Source organism: Acomys minous (genome assembly GCF_964271855.1).
Source record: "Acomys minous genome assembly, chromosome: 17".
In the NCBI taxonomy this organism is placed as follows: Eukaryota; Metazoa; Chordata; class Mammalia; order Rodentia; family Muridae; genus Acomys; species Acomys minous.
The window spans coordinates 23,178,912-23,195,455 of NC_140500.1; the positions used below are offsets into that span (position 1 = coordinate 23,178,912).

General features: G+C 40.3%; 1 protein-coding gene and 1 long non-coding RNA gene across 3 annotated transcripts in view; one reads left to right on the plus strand and one right to left on the minus strand.

Moving 5' to 3' along the window:
* The window catches only part of RIMKLB (ribosomal modification protein rimK like family member B), a 37,761-nt gene that overhangs the window by 17,465 nt on the left and 3,752 nt on the right, over nt 1-16,544 (plus strand). Inside the window, exons 3-8 of one of the 2 annotated variants that reach the window (XM_084765967.1) lie at nt 1,889-2,119; nt 5,668-5,754; nt 7,210-7,413; nt 9,536-9,681; nt 13,529-13,737; nt 16,352-16,508. In XM_084765967.1, coding sequence (XP_084622093.1) covers nt 1,889-2,119; nt 5,668-5,754; nt 7,210-7,413; nt 9,536-9,681; nt 13,529-13,618 — 758 coding nt within the window. In that variant the 3' untranslated portion in view covers nt 13,619-13,737; nt 16,352-16,508. Of the gene's footprint in view, nt 1-1,888; nt 2,120-5,667; nt 5,755-7,209; nt 7,414-9,535; nt 13,738-15,174; nt 16,509-16,544 lie in introns of both variants that reach the window. The other variant, XM_084765966.1, reaches the window with a different exon arrangement.
* On the minus strand, nt 5,667-9,526 carry LOC311588410. Its single transcript, XR_014776191.1, has 2 exons — nt 8,688-9,526; nt 5,667-6,763 (listed from the first exon to the last, which is right to left on the minus strand). It is a non-coding gene; the product is annotated as an uncharacterized lncRNA (long non-coding RNA).

The following is a 16,544-nucleotide window of genomic DNA, read 5'->3' on the forward strand; positions in this document are numbered from 1 at the left end:
GCATATAGTGATTACTAATATTGAATGAAAGTCATTCAGGAAGGGATTAATCATGGAATATCTTTAGTCCGACCCATTAAAAAAATGAAAGCAAACACATGCACCGACAATGAAATATCTACAGTGTAATTTTAAGGGATAGGAAACATATGTTAAACAATATGCAAAATCTGATTTTAAAAGATAAGAAATAGGTATACTTAGACCATAGAAGAGCCCAGGGTGGGGGGCACCTTATACATTTTACAGCACATATAGTACATTTTAAGCAACACACACTATTTTAAAATTAAAGATTTTAATTTACACAAAAACCCCTTTGCTCTGTATTATTTACTGCCTTCCAGATAAACTCACTAATATTATCCACACAGAACATGAAGCAGAAAGAAAGCTGCATGGAGCACATTCCTACTTTGTCATCTAGTCAACATCCAAAGCAACCAGGCTGTGGTGGTTTGAATAGTTTGACCTATATGTCATGTATTTCAGTGCTCGGCCCATAGTGAGCGGCACTGTTAGGAGGTATGGCCTTGTTGGAGGAAGTGTGTCACTTCAGGAGTAAGCTTTGAGGTCTTCTATGCTCCAGCTACACCCAGTGTGGCCCTCTGTCTCCTTCCTGGGGATCAAGATGCAGAACTCTGTTCCTTCTCCTGCGCCTTCTGTCCCTCCTGCATGCTGCCACACTCACTGCCTTGATTATATTGGACTAAGCCTCTGAACCCGTAAGCTAGCCCCAGTTAAATGTCTTCATTTGTAAGAGTTGCTGTGCTCATGTTTCTTCACTGCAGTATAACCTTACTAAAACACAGCTCATTCTTTCAATAATTTTGTATTTATATATGTGCAAATAAAACGTATTTCAAAACTTTCCCTTAAAATAAGTTCCTTATAGTTGTGCTTTTTCATTTCTGAATATAAATGTTATGCCTTCTCAAAAGTTTATTATATTGCAGTGTACCCCATAATTTAGTTAATAAGTCAGTGTAGAATTTTTGCTTTTCTTAGAGAAGAATGTCTCTGTTCCAGTATATTTACAACAAAGTATATTTGATTTTGTGATTTAAGCTTTGGTGTTTCTTTATATTATTGCTTTTATTACATTTTAAAAATATTGTTTAAATTTCAGATTATGATATAGTTAGAACATTTTTCCTTTTCTTCCTCCAGACCCTCATATACCTTTCTTGATCTTTCACAATCATGTTTGTTTGGTTTTTTTTTTTTTTTGGTTTTTCGAGACAGGGTTAATCATGTTTGTTTTAACTTTTAGTATGTGTATGTGTGTGTATTATAGAGAGATGTATCTATATACCCCTATATATATAGATAGCTAGATATACAGACACACTCGTTCATGTACCAACGGTGTATTTAACTAAAAGAGGTATATAGACACATATGTATGCATATTATTAGATACATAAATACAACCTACTCAGTCTATATAATATTACTTGTATGTATGTATGTTTTCAGTGCTGACCATTGGTATTGGAAAATTGTGTGCTCTTTCCTGGGGAAGTCTTTCCTACTCTCAGTATACTTTACTTGCCTATAGGTCTATGAAGGACTAAGGCCTCTTGAACGTTCTCCTGCCCGCTTTAGCATGTCTGTTGCCATTGTCCTTATTCAACTCATGTCTAGACATGAAACCTAATGGTGTAGCCTCTGACACAGTCTCACAGCAAACTCCCTCTCAGTTCCTGGCCCTGCCCTTCCCTGGCTGCGACCCTCAGGAGAGCAGGCCCTGCACCTCTCCCAGGCAGCACAGTGGAGCTGGCCCTAGTGGTGGAGGGGTTGGGCGAGCAGGTCCTGAGGGCAGGAGAGTGGGCTGTTTTTATTGCGTAGTCCTTCCAGTAATTTTAGCTTCATTATTGTTTTTCAGGTCTGCGGATCAATGGAGAGCTAGTCTCTGCCTACCCACAAGTGGTGGTAGTGAGAGTTCCAACCCCGTGGGTGCAAAGTGATAGTGATATCACTGTTCTGCGCCACCTAGAGAAGATGGGGTGCCGATTGATGAACCGACCTCAAGCCATCCTGAACTGTGTTAATAAGTTCTGGACATTTCAAGAATTAGCTGGCCATGGTGTACCTCTACCAGATACTTTTTCTTACGGTGAGAACACATCTAAGAATGTATAAATTGGGGGACTAGAGAGACCTGTAAAGATGGATATGGCCACATGTCCTGTAACCACAGTGCTGTGGAGGGTCGACGGGAAGATCACTGGATATTGCTAGCCACCAGCATATCTGGTTCCGTGAGAGACAGTGTCTCAGGGAGTAAGGTCCTTTCTAGTGCTAGAGCAAGACACCTAGCATCCTTCTGTGATGCATACATGAACTAGTGCTTGCATCATACACATACATAGAAAAGTGTTTGGCACCCCATATTTAAGTAATAGGATAAATAATTGAATCAGAAATAGCTTCTCTTATACAAGTAACTTTCCAGATGTCTGTGGGAGGTAGAGGCAGGAAGATTTAGATTCCAGGTCACCCTGGGTTATGTAGCAAGGCACAAACACATCCTAGGAGTAATCATTTGGTTTTTTTGTTTTTTGTTTGGTTTTTGGAGACAAGGTCTCTCTGTGTAGCCTTGGCTGTCCTGGACTCACTTTGTAGACCAGGCTGGCCTCGAACTCACAGCGATCCACCTGCCTCTGCCTCCCGAGTGCTGGGATTAAAGGCGTGCGCCACCACACCTGGCTCATTTAGGGTTTTTGAGACAGGGTTTCTCTGCGTAGCCTTGACTGTCCTGGACTCACTTTGTAGTCCAGGCTGGCCTCGAACTCACAGCGATCCTGTCTGCCTCTGCCTCCTGAGTGCTGGGATTAAAGGCGTGCGCCACCACGTTCGGCCAGAAGAGTAATCATTTTATTTTTTAGAGATTTATATGTGCAAGTGTCTCCATGTATGCATGTGTATCGCATACATGCAGCGCCCTCAAAAGCCGGAAGAGGTCATGGGACTTCCTAGGGCTGGAGTTACAGACATTGTGGGAGCTGGGAATTGAGCCTGCGTCCTTAACTAGTAAGCCACCTCTCCTACTCTGTGAATCACATTTGAAGGTTAGCTTTGTGACACGGGGTTAAAAAGGGTTAGCAAAACCTTTCTGTAAAGGCCAGTTAGTAAACATCTTTGGTTTTATAGACCAGAAGGTCTTTGTGGGGACTATCAGAACTAATCTTAATGCGAAAGCTGCTAACTGCAATGCTTACACAGTGAGTATATCTCTGCTCCAGTAAAACTTTATTGTAAAATCAAGCAGTGGGTCAGAAATAGCCCACAGGCCTTGGGTTTTTCATAACATAATATTTTATACTATATAAGAAGATGACCTTATCAAAGATTGTATACTGTGACAAAGAATCATTTTAAGTTGATTTGATGCACATTAACACTAAAGTGAAATACAAATCTCACAGCTATAATAAACTTGAAAAAGCTAATGCTTTTTGTACTTCATCACCTGCCAATAGCAAACATATCACAGAGGTGCATTTTGAGTAGCGCTGCTATAAATATTACCACGCTAGTTTTCTGGCCTCACAGTTGTTAATTTTGTTTGTTTTGAGCATTCATTTTTTTAAAAATTAATTTTCTAATTTATATAATCACTTTACATCCCCATCATAGCCAAAGGAGGTGCCCCCACTACCCTCAGGAGTATATCAAGTCTCATCAGAACTGAGCTCATCCTCATCCACCGAGGCCAGGCAAAGCAGCCCCATTAGGCCCATACCATAGACAGCACCTGCTCATCCTACTTATTACTAGGGGCCCATATGAAGATCAACCTTCCCATTGGTTACATATGTGTTGGACCTAGCCTAGGTCCAGTCCATGCATGCTCTTTGGTTGATGTTTCAATCTCTGTAAGCCCCCATGGGCCTATGTTAGTTTACTCTGTTAGTCTTCTTCTGTGTTCTTGGCCCTTCTATCTCTGCCCCACCAGCTCTTCCACAGGATTCTCCAAGCTCTGCCTAATATTTGGCTGTGAGTCTCAGCTTTTGATTCTGTCAGCTGCTGGGTGGGGTTTCTGAGAGTTATATTATTAGGCTCTGTAAGCATAGCAGAGTATCCTTAATGGTTCCAGGAGTTGGCTCAGGCTAGGCTGATGGTGTTGAACTTGCAGTGTAGACCAGGAGTCTGCTTCTCCAGTGCTAGATTGTGCCACCTCACACAGCTTTCATGGAACTCACTCTGTAGACCAGGCATCCTTGAACTCATGTTTCCCTGCCTCATCCTCCTGAGTGATGGGATTAAATATACTATAATTTTCTACAAAAGATTTTCTTCAACAAATGCTCAGTAGAATGCTTGAAGATTTAACGAGGTTTTAGGATGAATTCTTTATCTTACTGTAAAGAATGGAACACCATATGCATGTGTTGAAGCAATTATTTCTTTTAGTATTTATACAAAAGTACAGAATTAGTGTGAATTACTTTAAAAAGGCTGATTTTCTAATGTACTTGGGGTTTTAGTTTGGGAAGGAGAAAAGTCTCACTAGACAGTAAATATGCATTTAATGTTGAGGGATTAACATTTTATAAGTGGATAACCTTGACTTATGTAAATTGTTTATATTGTACAGATATCACAAGCCTTTTGAATTTTTTCTATTATCAGCCTGATTCTTTACAGCTACAGACCATTTTTGTTCTCATCTTGCTGCTCTGTCTTTTTTTTTCCCCCTGAGCAATGAAAACATAAGATTTACAGTGAGTGCTAAAAGCCCAGGGTAGGACACCTCTGACTCACACTAGAGTTTTGAAGAGAGGATGTCAATGCCAGTAGTCCCAGCTACCCAGGAGGTGGAGGCAGAGTAATCACATGTTGAAGCACAGCTTGGACTACAGAGTGAATTCAAGGCCAATTTTGGTAACTTAGTTTTAAACTTTGTCTATAGTGAAAAATAAAAAGAGGATTGGCGATACAGCCTGGTAAGAATGCTTGCTTAGCACATGTGAAACAGGGCCAAGTCCCCAGTGCTGCAAACAGAGCAGAACGGCAGCACTGGGCAAGGGCAGATGTGTAGATCTTGGAATGGAATAGGGCATTCAGGCAAACTCATTTAGCTACGGCCACCTGATTCTCAGAAGAAAGAATAACCAAGAACATGCATTGGAGGAAAGACAGACTATTGGATGCTGGAAACGCTGGATAGGCACAAGCATACGAAATTAAATCCCTATCTCACCCTGCAGAAAAGTCATTTCAGAAGTGATGAGACCTGAAACTATGCAACCACTAGAGGAGAACACTTTAAGATACACGTGTCGAGTCATAGTCTCTTCCTTTCCCCCTCCTTCCTTTTCTTTCTCTTTCTCACTTACTCACTACAGTTTTTAAATTTTTAAGTGGATGTTTTGTCTGCACACCAGGTAAGTGCTGCCAATGGAGACCAGAAGTGGGCCTTAGATCCTGTGGAGTTTTGGATAGTTGAGAACTGCCTTGTGGGTGCTGGGAACTAACTAGGTCTTCTGGAGGAGCAGCCAGTGCTTTTAATGAGCAACTTCTCTAGCCCCCAGGTGCTGTTTTCAGCAGGTAGTTACACATAAATAACTCACCAGTCTCTTACCATCTTACCTCCCTCGTGCAATTGGTCCCAACATACTTTGGCTGTTAGCCTTAAGTTTCTTTTTTTCCTCAAACCAGGTGGCCATGAAAACTTTGCTAAAATGATTGATGAAGCCGAAGTGTTGGAGTTCCCGATGGTGGTGAAGAACACTCGGGGCCACAGAGGTGCGTGAGATGCGTAGATACGGGGTACCGTTCTGAACTTGTCTTTGCAAATTAATGTGGGGTACAGCTGAAGAGCAACCAGCAAGAGCCCCACAACTTATAGGGATCTGTGTGCTTCTATTTAGAGGTTACGGCAGAGGTATTAGCATGCATAACTAAATCTCAAGTTAGTATTTCTCTTGAGGAGGAAATAGTGCCGGAAGTTACTCCAGCCTGAATGCTGGCTTCTTTGAGATTTTCTACATCACACTAACTATTCAGTGACTCCAGGATGTGGACAAAATGCAGATAGTTCTTGCAAAATGTCACATCTGTTCCCAGCATTCTTCATTGCCACCTGAAACTTCATGGGCATAATCTGTAGTCTGCTTTAGTGTTCATAGCGCTAACACAATGAGCGTGTAGCTACCTACATTTCCAAACCTTCCACAGGAACAGTCCACACACACTACCAGAACAGCCACAGCAGTGTGCAGAGTCCTGGTTCCAGTGTTCTCTACTAGCCATTTCTCATTACTTTGATAAATGTTTGATCACAGCATCCAGAGTTGGGGTAATATTTTCATGGGTTTTATTCTCTGCCTCAGACTGCTACTTTATGAGCAATACAGCTTTCTTTACTCAATTTTGAGAATGTTGTTTTGCAAGGTCTCTTCTGGATCTGTCTGGTTGTCATACCTCAATATTTGTCAATATAGTATATGACCTCCTCTTTAAAGAACATGGTTTTTATAAACTTACACTGTGATACACTGACTGGGACACTTGGCTCAAAGTTCTGCTAGAGCCATTGAGTTGTTGTGAGAGCTAAGAGCCTGGGGCCTCCCATGGTAAGTGCTCAGTCAACAAAGAAGCTGCATAACCACCTGAGACTTAGTGTTAGAGGTCAACAAAAAGGAACATAGACTCAGTTCCCCCAGAAAAGAACTTAGTGCCATATGTTTAAAACAGCAACCTCTGGTGGCGCATGCCTTTAATACCAGCACTTGGGAGGCAGAGACAGGCGGATCTCTATTCGAGGCTAGTCTGGTCTACAAAGCAAGTTCCATAACTGCCAGGACTACACACAGAAACCCTGTCTCGAAAAACAACAAAAGATCTACTTCCAATGGCATAAAGATAAATGAATAGAGCAGCGGGCTGACTTAAGAGTTCAGAAACAAATCTATGGTGTTGCTATTTTACTGTTACTATGTAGTGGTTGTGTGTATTTAACTCAACCACTTTTCTAAAGCGTGAGCCAACATTGGCTAACCTTTGGGGGAGTACAGTGCAGGTCCTCCACGCCATAAGCCTAGGTGGGATAGTTAATACATTTTTCACATTATCTCTAAACACATACAAGTATACCTGGTTCTGCAAGAATATATTGGGATCCAGGAATCTATATTTATCAGCTATCCACAGTTTCATGACTTTTATGTATTGTATATTTTAATTCTTTTTAAATCCTAGGCAAAGCTGTTTTCTTGGCACGAGATAAGCACCATTTAGCTGATCTAAGCCATCTTATTCGTCATGAAGCTCCATATTTATTCCAGAAATACATTAAAGAGTCTCATGGAAGAGATGTACGAGTCATTGTTGTGGGAGGCCGTGTAGTTGGCACCATGTTACGTTGTTCAACAGATGGAAGGATGCAAAGCAACTGTTCACTAGGTAACGATAATACAGCGCCTTTCTGTCGGTGAATAAGTGAGTGTGGGTTGCACGTGGAAACTAGTCCTGCCACTGTGGCTAGTGAATTAGGTTCCACTGAGCATGAATTACTTTTTTGTGATAACTTAAACATTTTCATTTCTTTTCAAGTGTTTCATGCTTGCATATGTTGTATGTTTAGCACACTCCTCATACCTAGCCACTCTTGCTTTCCTTGTCTCTCTCTTTCATTGGTTCCCTTGTCACTTTAAAAGTAACAAGTGTTTTTGACTTAGTGGACCTTGCCACCTCCAGTGCTAGGATTAAAGGCATGTGATCCAAGCCACCCTTGGCCACCATTCTCACTGTTAGCTTGTTTTTTATCTTTTAAAAAAAAAGATATATTTACTTATGTATACAGTGTTCTGCCTGTATGTACACCAGCATGCCAGAAGAGGACACCAGATCTTATTATAGATGGTTGTGAGCCACCATGTGGTTTCTGGGAATTGAACTCAGGACGTCTGGAGGAGCAGTCAGTGCCCTTAACCTCTGAGCCATCTCTCCAGCCAGTTAACTGGCTGTGTACTATGTGTCCACAGAGACCTTAAAAGGGCATTGGGCCCCTGGAAATACAGTTGTAAGTGGTAAGCTACTATGGTGGGTGCTGGGAACCAAATCTAGGTCCTCTGTAAGAGCAACTAGTGCTGCCAACCACTGAATCTCTCCAGTGCCCCCTCTAAATTTCACTAGTTATTTCCTTTCCCCCTCCCCTCACTGAATTTCTCAAGATTTCCTTCTTTTTGATTTTATGTTAAGTTTTTTGTTTTTTGGTCTGTGCTTCAAAAATATTTCCTAACATTTGATTTCATTAATTCTACTTTTCTTTTTTGTCTTGGTTTTTGTTATTGTTGTATTTTGAGACATAGTCTTGATAGTCTTGATGGGTAGCCCAGCTGACCTTGAACTCACTATAGCCCAGGCTGATCTTGAGCGCTCTCCTCTGCCTTTTCCCCACACCCAGCTCCTCTGAGTTAACATCCACAAACGACTGCACTGCTCTTCATTTCCCCTGTGCTCTTAACTGCTGGGCTGTCTCACCAACCCACTCTGTTTCTATTTTATATGTATATTAAATTAATTATTTTTTGAGACAGAGTCACACTATGAATAGCTTTTGCTGGCCAAGAACTGGGTGGATCAGATGGTCTTTTTTTTTGTTTTGTGTTTTTTCGAGACAGGGTTTCTCTGTGTAGCCTTGGCTGTCCTGGACTCGCTTTGTAGACCAGGCTGACTCACAGCGATACATCTGCCTCCCAAGTGCTAGGTTTAAAGGCGAGCATCACCACACCCAGCACAAAAGCTTTTTAAAAAAACATAACCATGTCAGCAGATTCAAGTGATTCAACTGGGGACTTAAAATATTAAAACAAAAACAAAAAGTTTCAGAGTTGGTGAGTAGATCTCAGGTGTATGTTGCTTCCTACAGTTCCATAAAAAGCAAACCCTGTGCTGCTCATCAGGGTCAGGTAATACTCAGCCTCTTGGATCCTTGCCCTTTCTCTGGCATCCTGAGAGTGGTGTTTGTATTGAGTCTAGGAACTGGAAAGTTGAGCCTCCAATGGTTGCACCTGCATTGAACATTTATTATTGTTCCTAAGCAATAACATTTAACAACACTGTATCAGGTTTTATACTCTAGACCTGATTTAAAGTATGCAGCAGGTTATAGGAACTACAGACTCGGTTAAGGGCTTGTGAACTGTAGGTTTTGTTGTCTTTGGTGGGGGTGGAAGATTCTGGAAACCTTCCCTTGTCATACTGAGGGACACTATTTGGACCATATTATCATAGGCAAGATAGACCCTAAGGAAAGTTTAATGTCTTCCCAAGACTTCCTCACTTTTCTTTACTCTCTGTCCTGGAAGATTAAAAACTTAATTTTAAGCTAGTGGTGACAGTACATGCCTATAGTGCCGGCACACAGGAGGCTGAGGCAAAGGGTCCTGAGTGTGAGACAGTTGAGACTACATAATTTGATCTAGTCTTAACAGGGTGAAACAAAACCCAATTTTACGTTAGAATTGTTTGTATTAAATCTACTCCAAACGTCCGTAACTCTACCTCTTCTCTTACTTGCCAGGTGGTGTGGGGATGATGTGCTCATTGAGTGAACAAGGGAAGCAGCTAGCCATCCAGGTGTCAAATATCCTGGGGATGGATGTGTGTGGCATTGACCTGTTGATGAAAGATGACGGCTCCTTCTGTGTCTGCGAGGCCAATGCAAATGTAGGTTTCATCGCCTTTGATAAGGCTTGTAATCTAGATGTAGCTGGTATCATAGCAGACTATGCTGCCTCCCTTCTGCCCGCTGGCCGGCTCACCCGGCGCATGTCCCTGCTCTCTGTGGTGTCCACGGCCAGTGAGACTAGTGAGCCGGAGCTTGGTCCCCCTGCCAGCGCTGCTGTCGACAACATGAGCGCAAGTTCCAGCTCTGTCGATAGCGACCCTGAAAGCACCACCGAGCGAGAGCTGCTCACCAAGCTCCCAGGGGGGCTGTTCAACATGAACCAGCTGCTAGCCAATGAAATCAAACTCCTGGTGGAGTGACTCCACCGGTAAATAATTAACCAACAAAATCCTTGTAAAACTGTCTCCCTGCACCCCATCCCCTTCCCCTTTAACCAACTTGCAATGCTGTTCATGGAGGCTGCTCAAGAGGTTGAGAGAAAGGTATAGTAAGATTGCTTAGAAAAAGGGAAAATAGATGAGACCTCTGGTAGTAATGCTTAACTCACCCATTTACAGAGCCTACAGAGAGGAAGTAATAGGCGATACACAGAGGAATGGCAGGCTCTCTTGTTAATTTTTTAGTTACTAAAACTCAGCTCCTAGGCCATGAGGATTGTGAAAGTTTTTTCCTCTCCGAGGTCTCTTGCTTTTGTTTTTATGCAGAATGGTTTTAATCCAAGTACTTGGTAGCATGACTTTACCCTTTCAAGATAAGAAGAACATTTGATCAAAATACAGAAATGTTTTAGTAGTAGTCTGAAAATTCTGCCGTTTCTCTCAGCTAGCATAGTTGAACACTAAGGGGCTCTGACTGGGATTTCTTACTTTCATGTTCGTCTTCTGTTTTTTTCCTCTTAATTTGGGTGGGTGGGTAATGTGACTATAATCCAATAAAGAATTTTAATAACAAAATTGGCATGTTTGCATGATGAAAGGGAAATGAACAGTATTGCAATGTCTGGTATACAAAGTAACATTTACTCAATGTAGATAAAGTTACACTAGTTAAAGTTTGTGCATTGACTTGTATTTGTTAGTGTTTAGTCTTTTTTTGAAAGATACATGCTCTGTTAATGTTAATTTTTAATACATACTGGTAACATCTCTTGCTCTATGACTGCATCTTTAACAATGGCCAAAGTAAACAAAATGCTACTTTTTTTGGTTAACAAGACACTTGGACTCAAAACATACACATTTAAAAAAAAGTCTCCCTGCCCACTCTCTTTCTCTTTTGATGGGTTCGGTATTTAAAGGATGAGGACAGGGACATTTTGGGGAGGCAAGTCAAGGTTGTTAGGTATAAAGATGAAATGATTTCTTAATGCTAATTTTTTGTATTTGCATTTTTCACATTTTAGAAAGGAGTATATATGTCGCATGCAAGTGTACATGTTTTATCTTTGTTTACACTAAACAAGTAATAGATTCTAGAGAATGGCATGATGGGAAACAGTTTTTACTTAAACAAAACAGCTGAATTGTCTTCGACTCCAATAGTATAGAAATACTCCCCTAGAGACACAGGACAGTAGATGTTTCTTAGGCTTTGTGTGTGTGTATGTTGTTTGTTTTTGTAGACTGTTTGGTGTGTGATTTTATTCAAGGCTACATGCTTTTATTTAATCTTATGGCTGTGCATTTTCTTTTTTACACTTAAGTTCTGGAGGGAGGTGGACTGGATGTTTTTATTTGGAGATTTAACGCACTGAGTCTCATATAGCCCTACTCCTAAGCCTTCAGTACTGACCCAATATGAGCCTTTAAGACAAGGAAAAAACTATCCCAGTGATGAGTCCGGAAGATGTGTTAAGGAATGGAGATGCTTCAGGGCGCAACATAATTTTTAAACAGCAAGTTTCATCTCCCTACAATGCTCTGCAGCTTTCCCCAAGCTTTTCTTGCCTCTCCAGTGCTGTTTTTCTTCAGATGGACCTTAACATAATTTCTTGGACACTACTTTGAGACTTCAAGGCGGGAATAAAACATCAGTATTATCCAGCTCTGACAGAGGTTTGATCATGCTTACCTGTATAGTTCTCCCCATTTTAAAAAGGAATGTAATAAAACTTGGTTTCCCCCATAGAATTAAGTAATATTAAAATGGATTGAAAGGTTTTGTTGACAAATAGAATAGTACCTGTAATCTGTGAACTCTCATTTCACTTCAGAAGAAAGATATATAAGAAGTTTCTAATTTAATCTTTAGGGCACTCCAATTTCATCCGTATGTTTTAATTTGCACAGGGTTATTGGGAAACATACGTACCTCTGATTAATAGAATAAAAGTACTTGGTACTTTGCTGAATGATCATATTTTGGGTGCATATGATTTGGCACAGACAAATAAACGAACAGTTGTGTAATCAGATCCTAAGACCATCTGGTTGCCACATACATTATGATGTATATGTAAGTTCATGCTTTTAAGAACAAAGAGAACATCTTCATTTGATGAGAAATTTATTTCTTATGGTGGGATAAAGGAACAGGAAAATTATAGTTAGCCATTTTTCTCAACCAAGCACTATTACAAGAAGTTTTCACCGGCAGTTTGTCCTCCTGTTGATGCAGCCACTGTGACTTCACAGTGTTGAAGTGTAGCTCTTCACCAGCTACCTTCTGGGCATTACACTCACATGTTAGATTAAAATCAATAATAGGGTTGGTCATCTTGGATTCTCTCAAGTTAAGGTAAAGAATAAGAACAGAACATTCTGGAGGAACTCAAAGGAAACACGTGAGAGTTGACTTATTTTCAGAATTGTTTTAATAGCTTTTGTATAGTCTTTACTACTATCAGAAAATGTATAAAATGTGTGTAATCATGCCAAAAAAATCTGAATTACTGTAAATCTTTTGTATGCTGTTAAATTTGTAATTGTTAATCATATTTTAATGATGCTGGTGTTTTTCTGTTAACCTGTGATGAAAATTGGACTCTATGCATATGAACTACGCCACTTAAACTTTCTAATAAGTATTTTTTTCTTTTGATACTTATAATTGGTCATTTCTTCTGGTTTTTCCTCAATGAACTTTGAAACCTTTCTTTATGCTATCAATAAGAAACTACCCTGGAACATTAGAAAAAATCCAGCAAGAGACTTGCTTTCATCAAACACTTTATCAGACTTTAAGGAAAAGGCCACTGACTGTCATTCATCTCTTTTTCGCAAGAAGGAAATCAGTGGAAAAAGAAATGCTCGTCATTCAGTTCAACCCCCCAGTTTGGGTTTGGGGGGTGTTAGAGAGACATTGTGAAATCAAATCTTGTGTTATATTTTTCTCCTGGTCGCTGTTTTTGAGAAGGTTTATGGGCTATTTGGCTGGTGAGACACGATCCCCTCCTAAGAAAATGTAGGTGCTCAGACAGGTAACCTCTGCTGCTGTTTGTTTGTCTGTTTGTTTGGTTTCATTTAAAATTTAATTTTGTTGTGCTAGGATTTTAAAAATTGTAATATATTGCAGGATTTATAACCAGGTTCGCTGCTTTCTTTTGTTTCTTTAAAAAAAAAAAAAAGAAAGAAAAAGTTTCATTTAATACAATCTAGGCGCCTTGGATTTGTAATGTTTTAGTGATGGACAAAGTCTGCTGTTGGAATCATCTAGTCTTTCAGATTAGAATTGAAATGTTTTCATTTTGTTTTGGGGTTTGTGTGGTATTTTATTTCCTTTATCCCAGTACACTTTGCCATGCCTTTTGGGGTGGCTGCCTAACTTAGTGAAAAATTTTTTCTATGTTAACAAAAGTTTGCTTCTTAAATTCCTTAATGTTTACATTTAAAAAATTGTTTTTCAAGAAATATTCTAATATCTTGCACTGTTGCTGTTCTTTGCCAGCCTTTTCAGGAGCCAAAATATACAAATACAAACAAACAAAAAATACTCAGAGAAACACTTTCCTTCTTCCCCCTTCCTGATGATGAGTGAGACGTTTTGAGAGCTTTGGGGTCAGTGCCCTTCTAAACTTCCCCTCCCCCAGTAATGCAGCTGTGCAGTGAGTGCTCAGTGCAGCGGCTCGGACCAGGCACAGCCCAGCCTGCCTGCAGGTAATTGGTTTCTCCTTCATTTCTATCAGAAGGCTAACACTTTACTTTTTAAAATTTTCTTTCTGTATCACCTTAAAGGCAAACATGAGTTTATCATAACTTGGTTTTTACAAATAATGCATAAATATGGTAGCAAGCAATGTAAAGAGTGTATGGGATAAAGTTTGGATAGGTTGGGATGAACTCAGGTCTGATTTTGTTTGGCCATTAGCCATTTAGTTACTCCATTCCTTGCATATATGTCTATAATTACATGTTTCAGAGTGTGACTTTTGGCTTTGTTTTGTTGTGGGTTTGTTTGTTTCTTCCATTGTGCTACTCTGGCTTAAGCTTTTTCAGGGGTTGGTGTTCCGAATACACAGTGAGCTCACAATTTAAAGACATCAATTAGAGGAGTTGACAGGTATGGAAAACTAGAGTTGTGTAAAGGTAAACTAGGTTCTAGGTTCTATATAAGGTTTTAAAATACACTGCAGTGTTCAGCCATAGTGAAGTGCAAGGGTCTTGTGAAGCAAAGGGGAAAGCATTGTAATCATTGTAGGCTAATGTATACAGAAGTAATGGCGGTAGCCTGATACACTAGTCCTAACAGAGACTGTCAAATCCTAAAGCATCCACACTATATATAGATTTCAATATATGGGGGAGGATTTCTGAAGCACAGCATAGTTAACCAGATTAGCTAGGGTCATAAAACACAGTTAGTGGCAGAATAGAAGCATAGCTGTGCAGTTTGCTAGTCTTCTGCTAGTTTCTTCTTCCTGTCTACTGCTATCTCCTCCCTTGTCCTTCTGCAGCTCTTCACTCTGAAAGCTAGGCCGGGTATTTTACATTTGGGGCAGTAATCTCTTTTCTAATAAAGGATTTCAGGGACATTAGCCAACACCTTTTCTATATATTTTTTTTGTATAGTTTATCTGCTAAATTAATAATGTCTTACACAAAGAATGAATACATTCAGCCAACTGCTAGTTAGTGAATAAGAAACCATGGCCCTCAGTGCTCTTTCTACAGCTAGAGAGAAGCTGTGATAAATCATCATTAGCCTGTTCTGTCTGTGCTTCAGTGACACATGAGGTAGGGACATCCGCCAGCACCTTAAGATGCCATCTGTTAAATAAACTGCAATTTACTTGTCCAGGATCCCAGCTGCACTCCTGCAGGGATGTATGAGGTGTTCTGAGAAGGACTCCTTCAGGAGACTTACTTTCTGGCTGATAAGAATGGCCACCATTAGTATGTTTGCATTGTGTAGAGTGTGGAGAGTTTAAACAACCTCCATTCTGCTGCCTTATTAAATACTGTGGACTGCTTTAGATCTTATTGTACTAAAAATTACTAGGTGGACCTTATATAGTGTATATATCTATATATATACCTGGCTGCTACTTGGGGTTCGGGGAACATGAGGGGCGGGGTGAACTGTTGTTGTTTTAGGTTTCAGTCAGACAGCCATCCCTGTGCCTCAGTTCCCAGAAGCACAGCAGCCCTCTAGGAGCATCCGTGGGAACGGCGCAGTCCTGACATCACCAACTTCTCCTGCCAGGCTCATCCCATATGCAGAGGTCAAAAGGGTGGGGCTTGAGATGGGGGAAGGAATGAGAAAGTAGAAGCGATGTCATTGCAGTGTTGCTGTTGACCAGCCTTTGGTGCTTATGTCAGTGTTTGCTTATTGTTTTAAGTTGGCAAGTCTGTACATAACATTTATTTGGGGTGAAGGTAATGGGAGGGTGGAAAAAACCAAGCCATTATTATTGCTAGTCTGGTTTTGGATATAGTTCCAGTTTGGTAGTTTGATATCAAATAGATTTCAAATGTAGGCTCCAGTGGCAAAGAATAGGAATAGAAGTGAACTGGAGAATTTTTAAAAACAGAAGACATTGTGGTGTGTTAGTTCCCAAGAACTATTACTTTTTGTCATTCATTTCCCTTCCTCCTAATTTTCCTATGTATATAAATAGCTTAGCTTAAGGAAATGTACATTCATGGCCAGTCCTTTCTAAGGGACTCATTACATATTAATTCCTTTACAAGTAAATAAATAAGTAAATACCCAATGCTTATATGGGCATACGAATGCTACCCTATTTTACATGTAGGTGGCGTGTGTGTTCGTGTCTTAGTGTGTTCAGACCCGTTGGGCAATAAGCAGCCCAGAACACTGAGCTCTCAAGCAGGCAAAGCACCTAATAACCTTAGTTTCTAGGACTGATTTAAAGACTATATTGGTGTCTTTCACGGTTCTTTGGGCAGTCTCTGAATTTGAAATTTGTAGGAATTGTAGACCACCTGATAAATTTAAATCATATATTTATTAATAGCTCATAGGGATATATATACAAGGAAAACAACAACAGAACATGGGCTCTAGGATAACAACTGCAGAGTGTATAGCTCTTCTTCCATTTTTAGTTTCCCTAACTTACCATGAACACTGACTATACATATACACTATTTGATTTTCGGTGGTTGGTTTTTTTTTTCCTCCTGATTATTGAGGTGGGATGGGCAAGATGTGAGAATCTTGATTCACACGTGAATATATGAAATGTTAAAGCTTTTGTTTAATTTGAACAATAAGCAAGGCCTTTTTCTATATACCCTTCTGCTGCAGCAGAGAGATAAACGGGTAGGTGGCAGCAGAGAAAGGAATTCTTCAGACTGATGGCTAATGACAGTAAACCTGCATAGGAGAAGATAGCATGTGACACAGCAAGTGGAGCCAGGAAGGGCAGCGGTGAAAGCTGGATGGCTGCCGCCGTACCTGAATGGTGAGTTGTCTCCAGCCCAGAAACATGTGCATATCT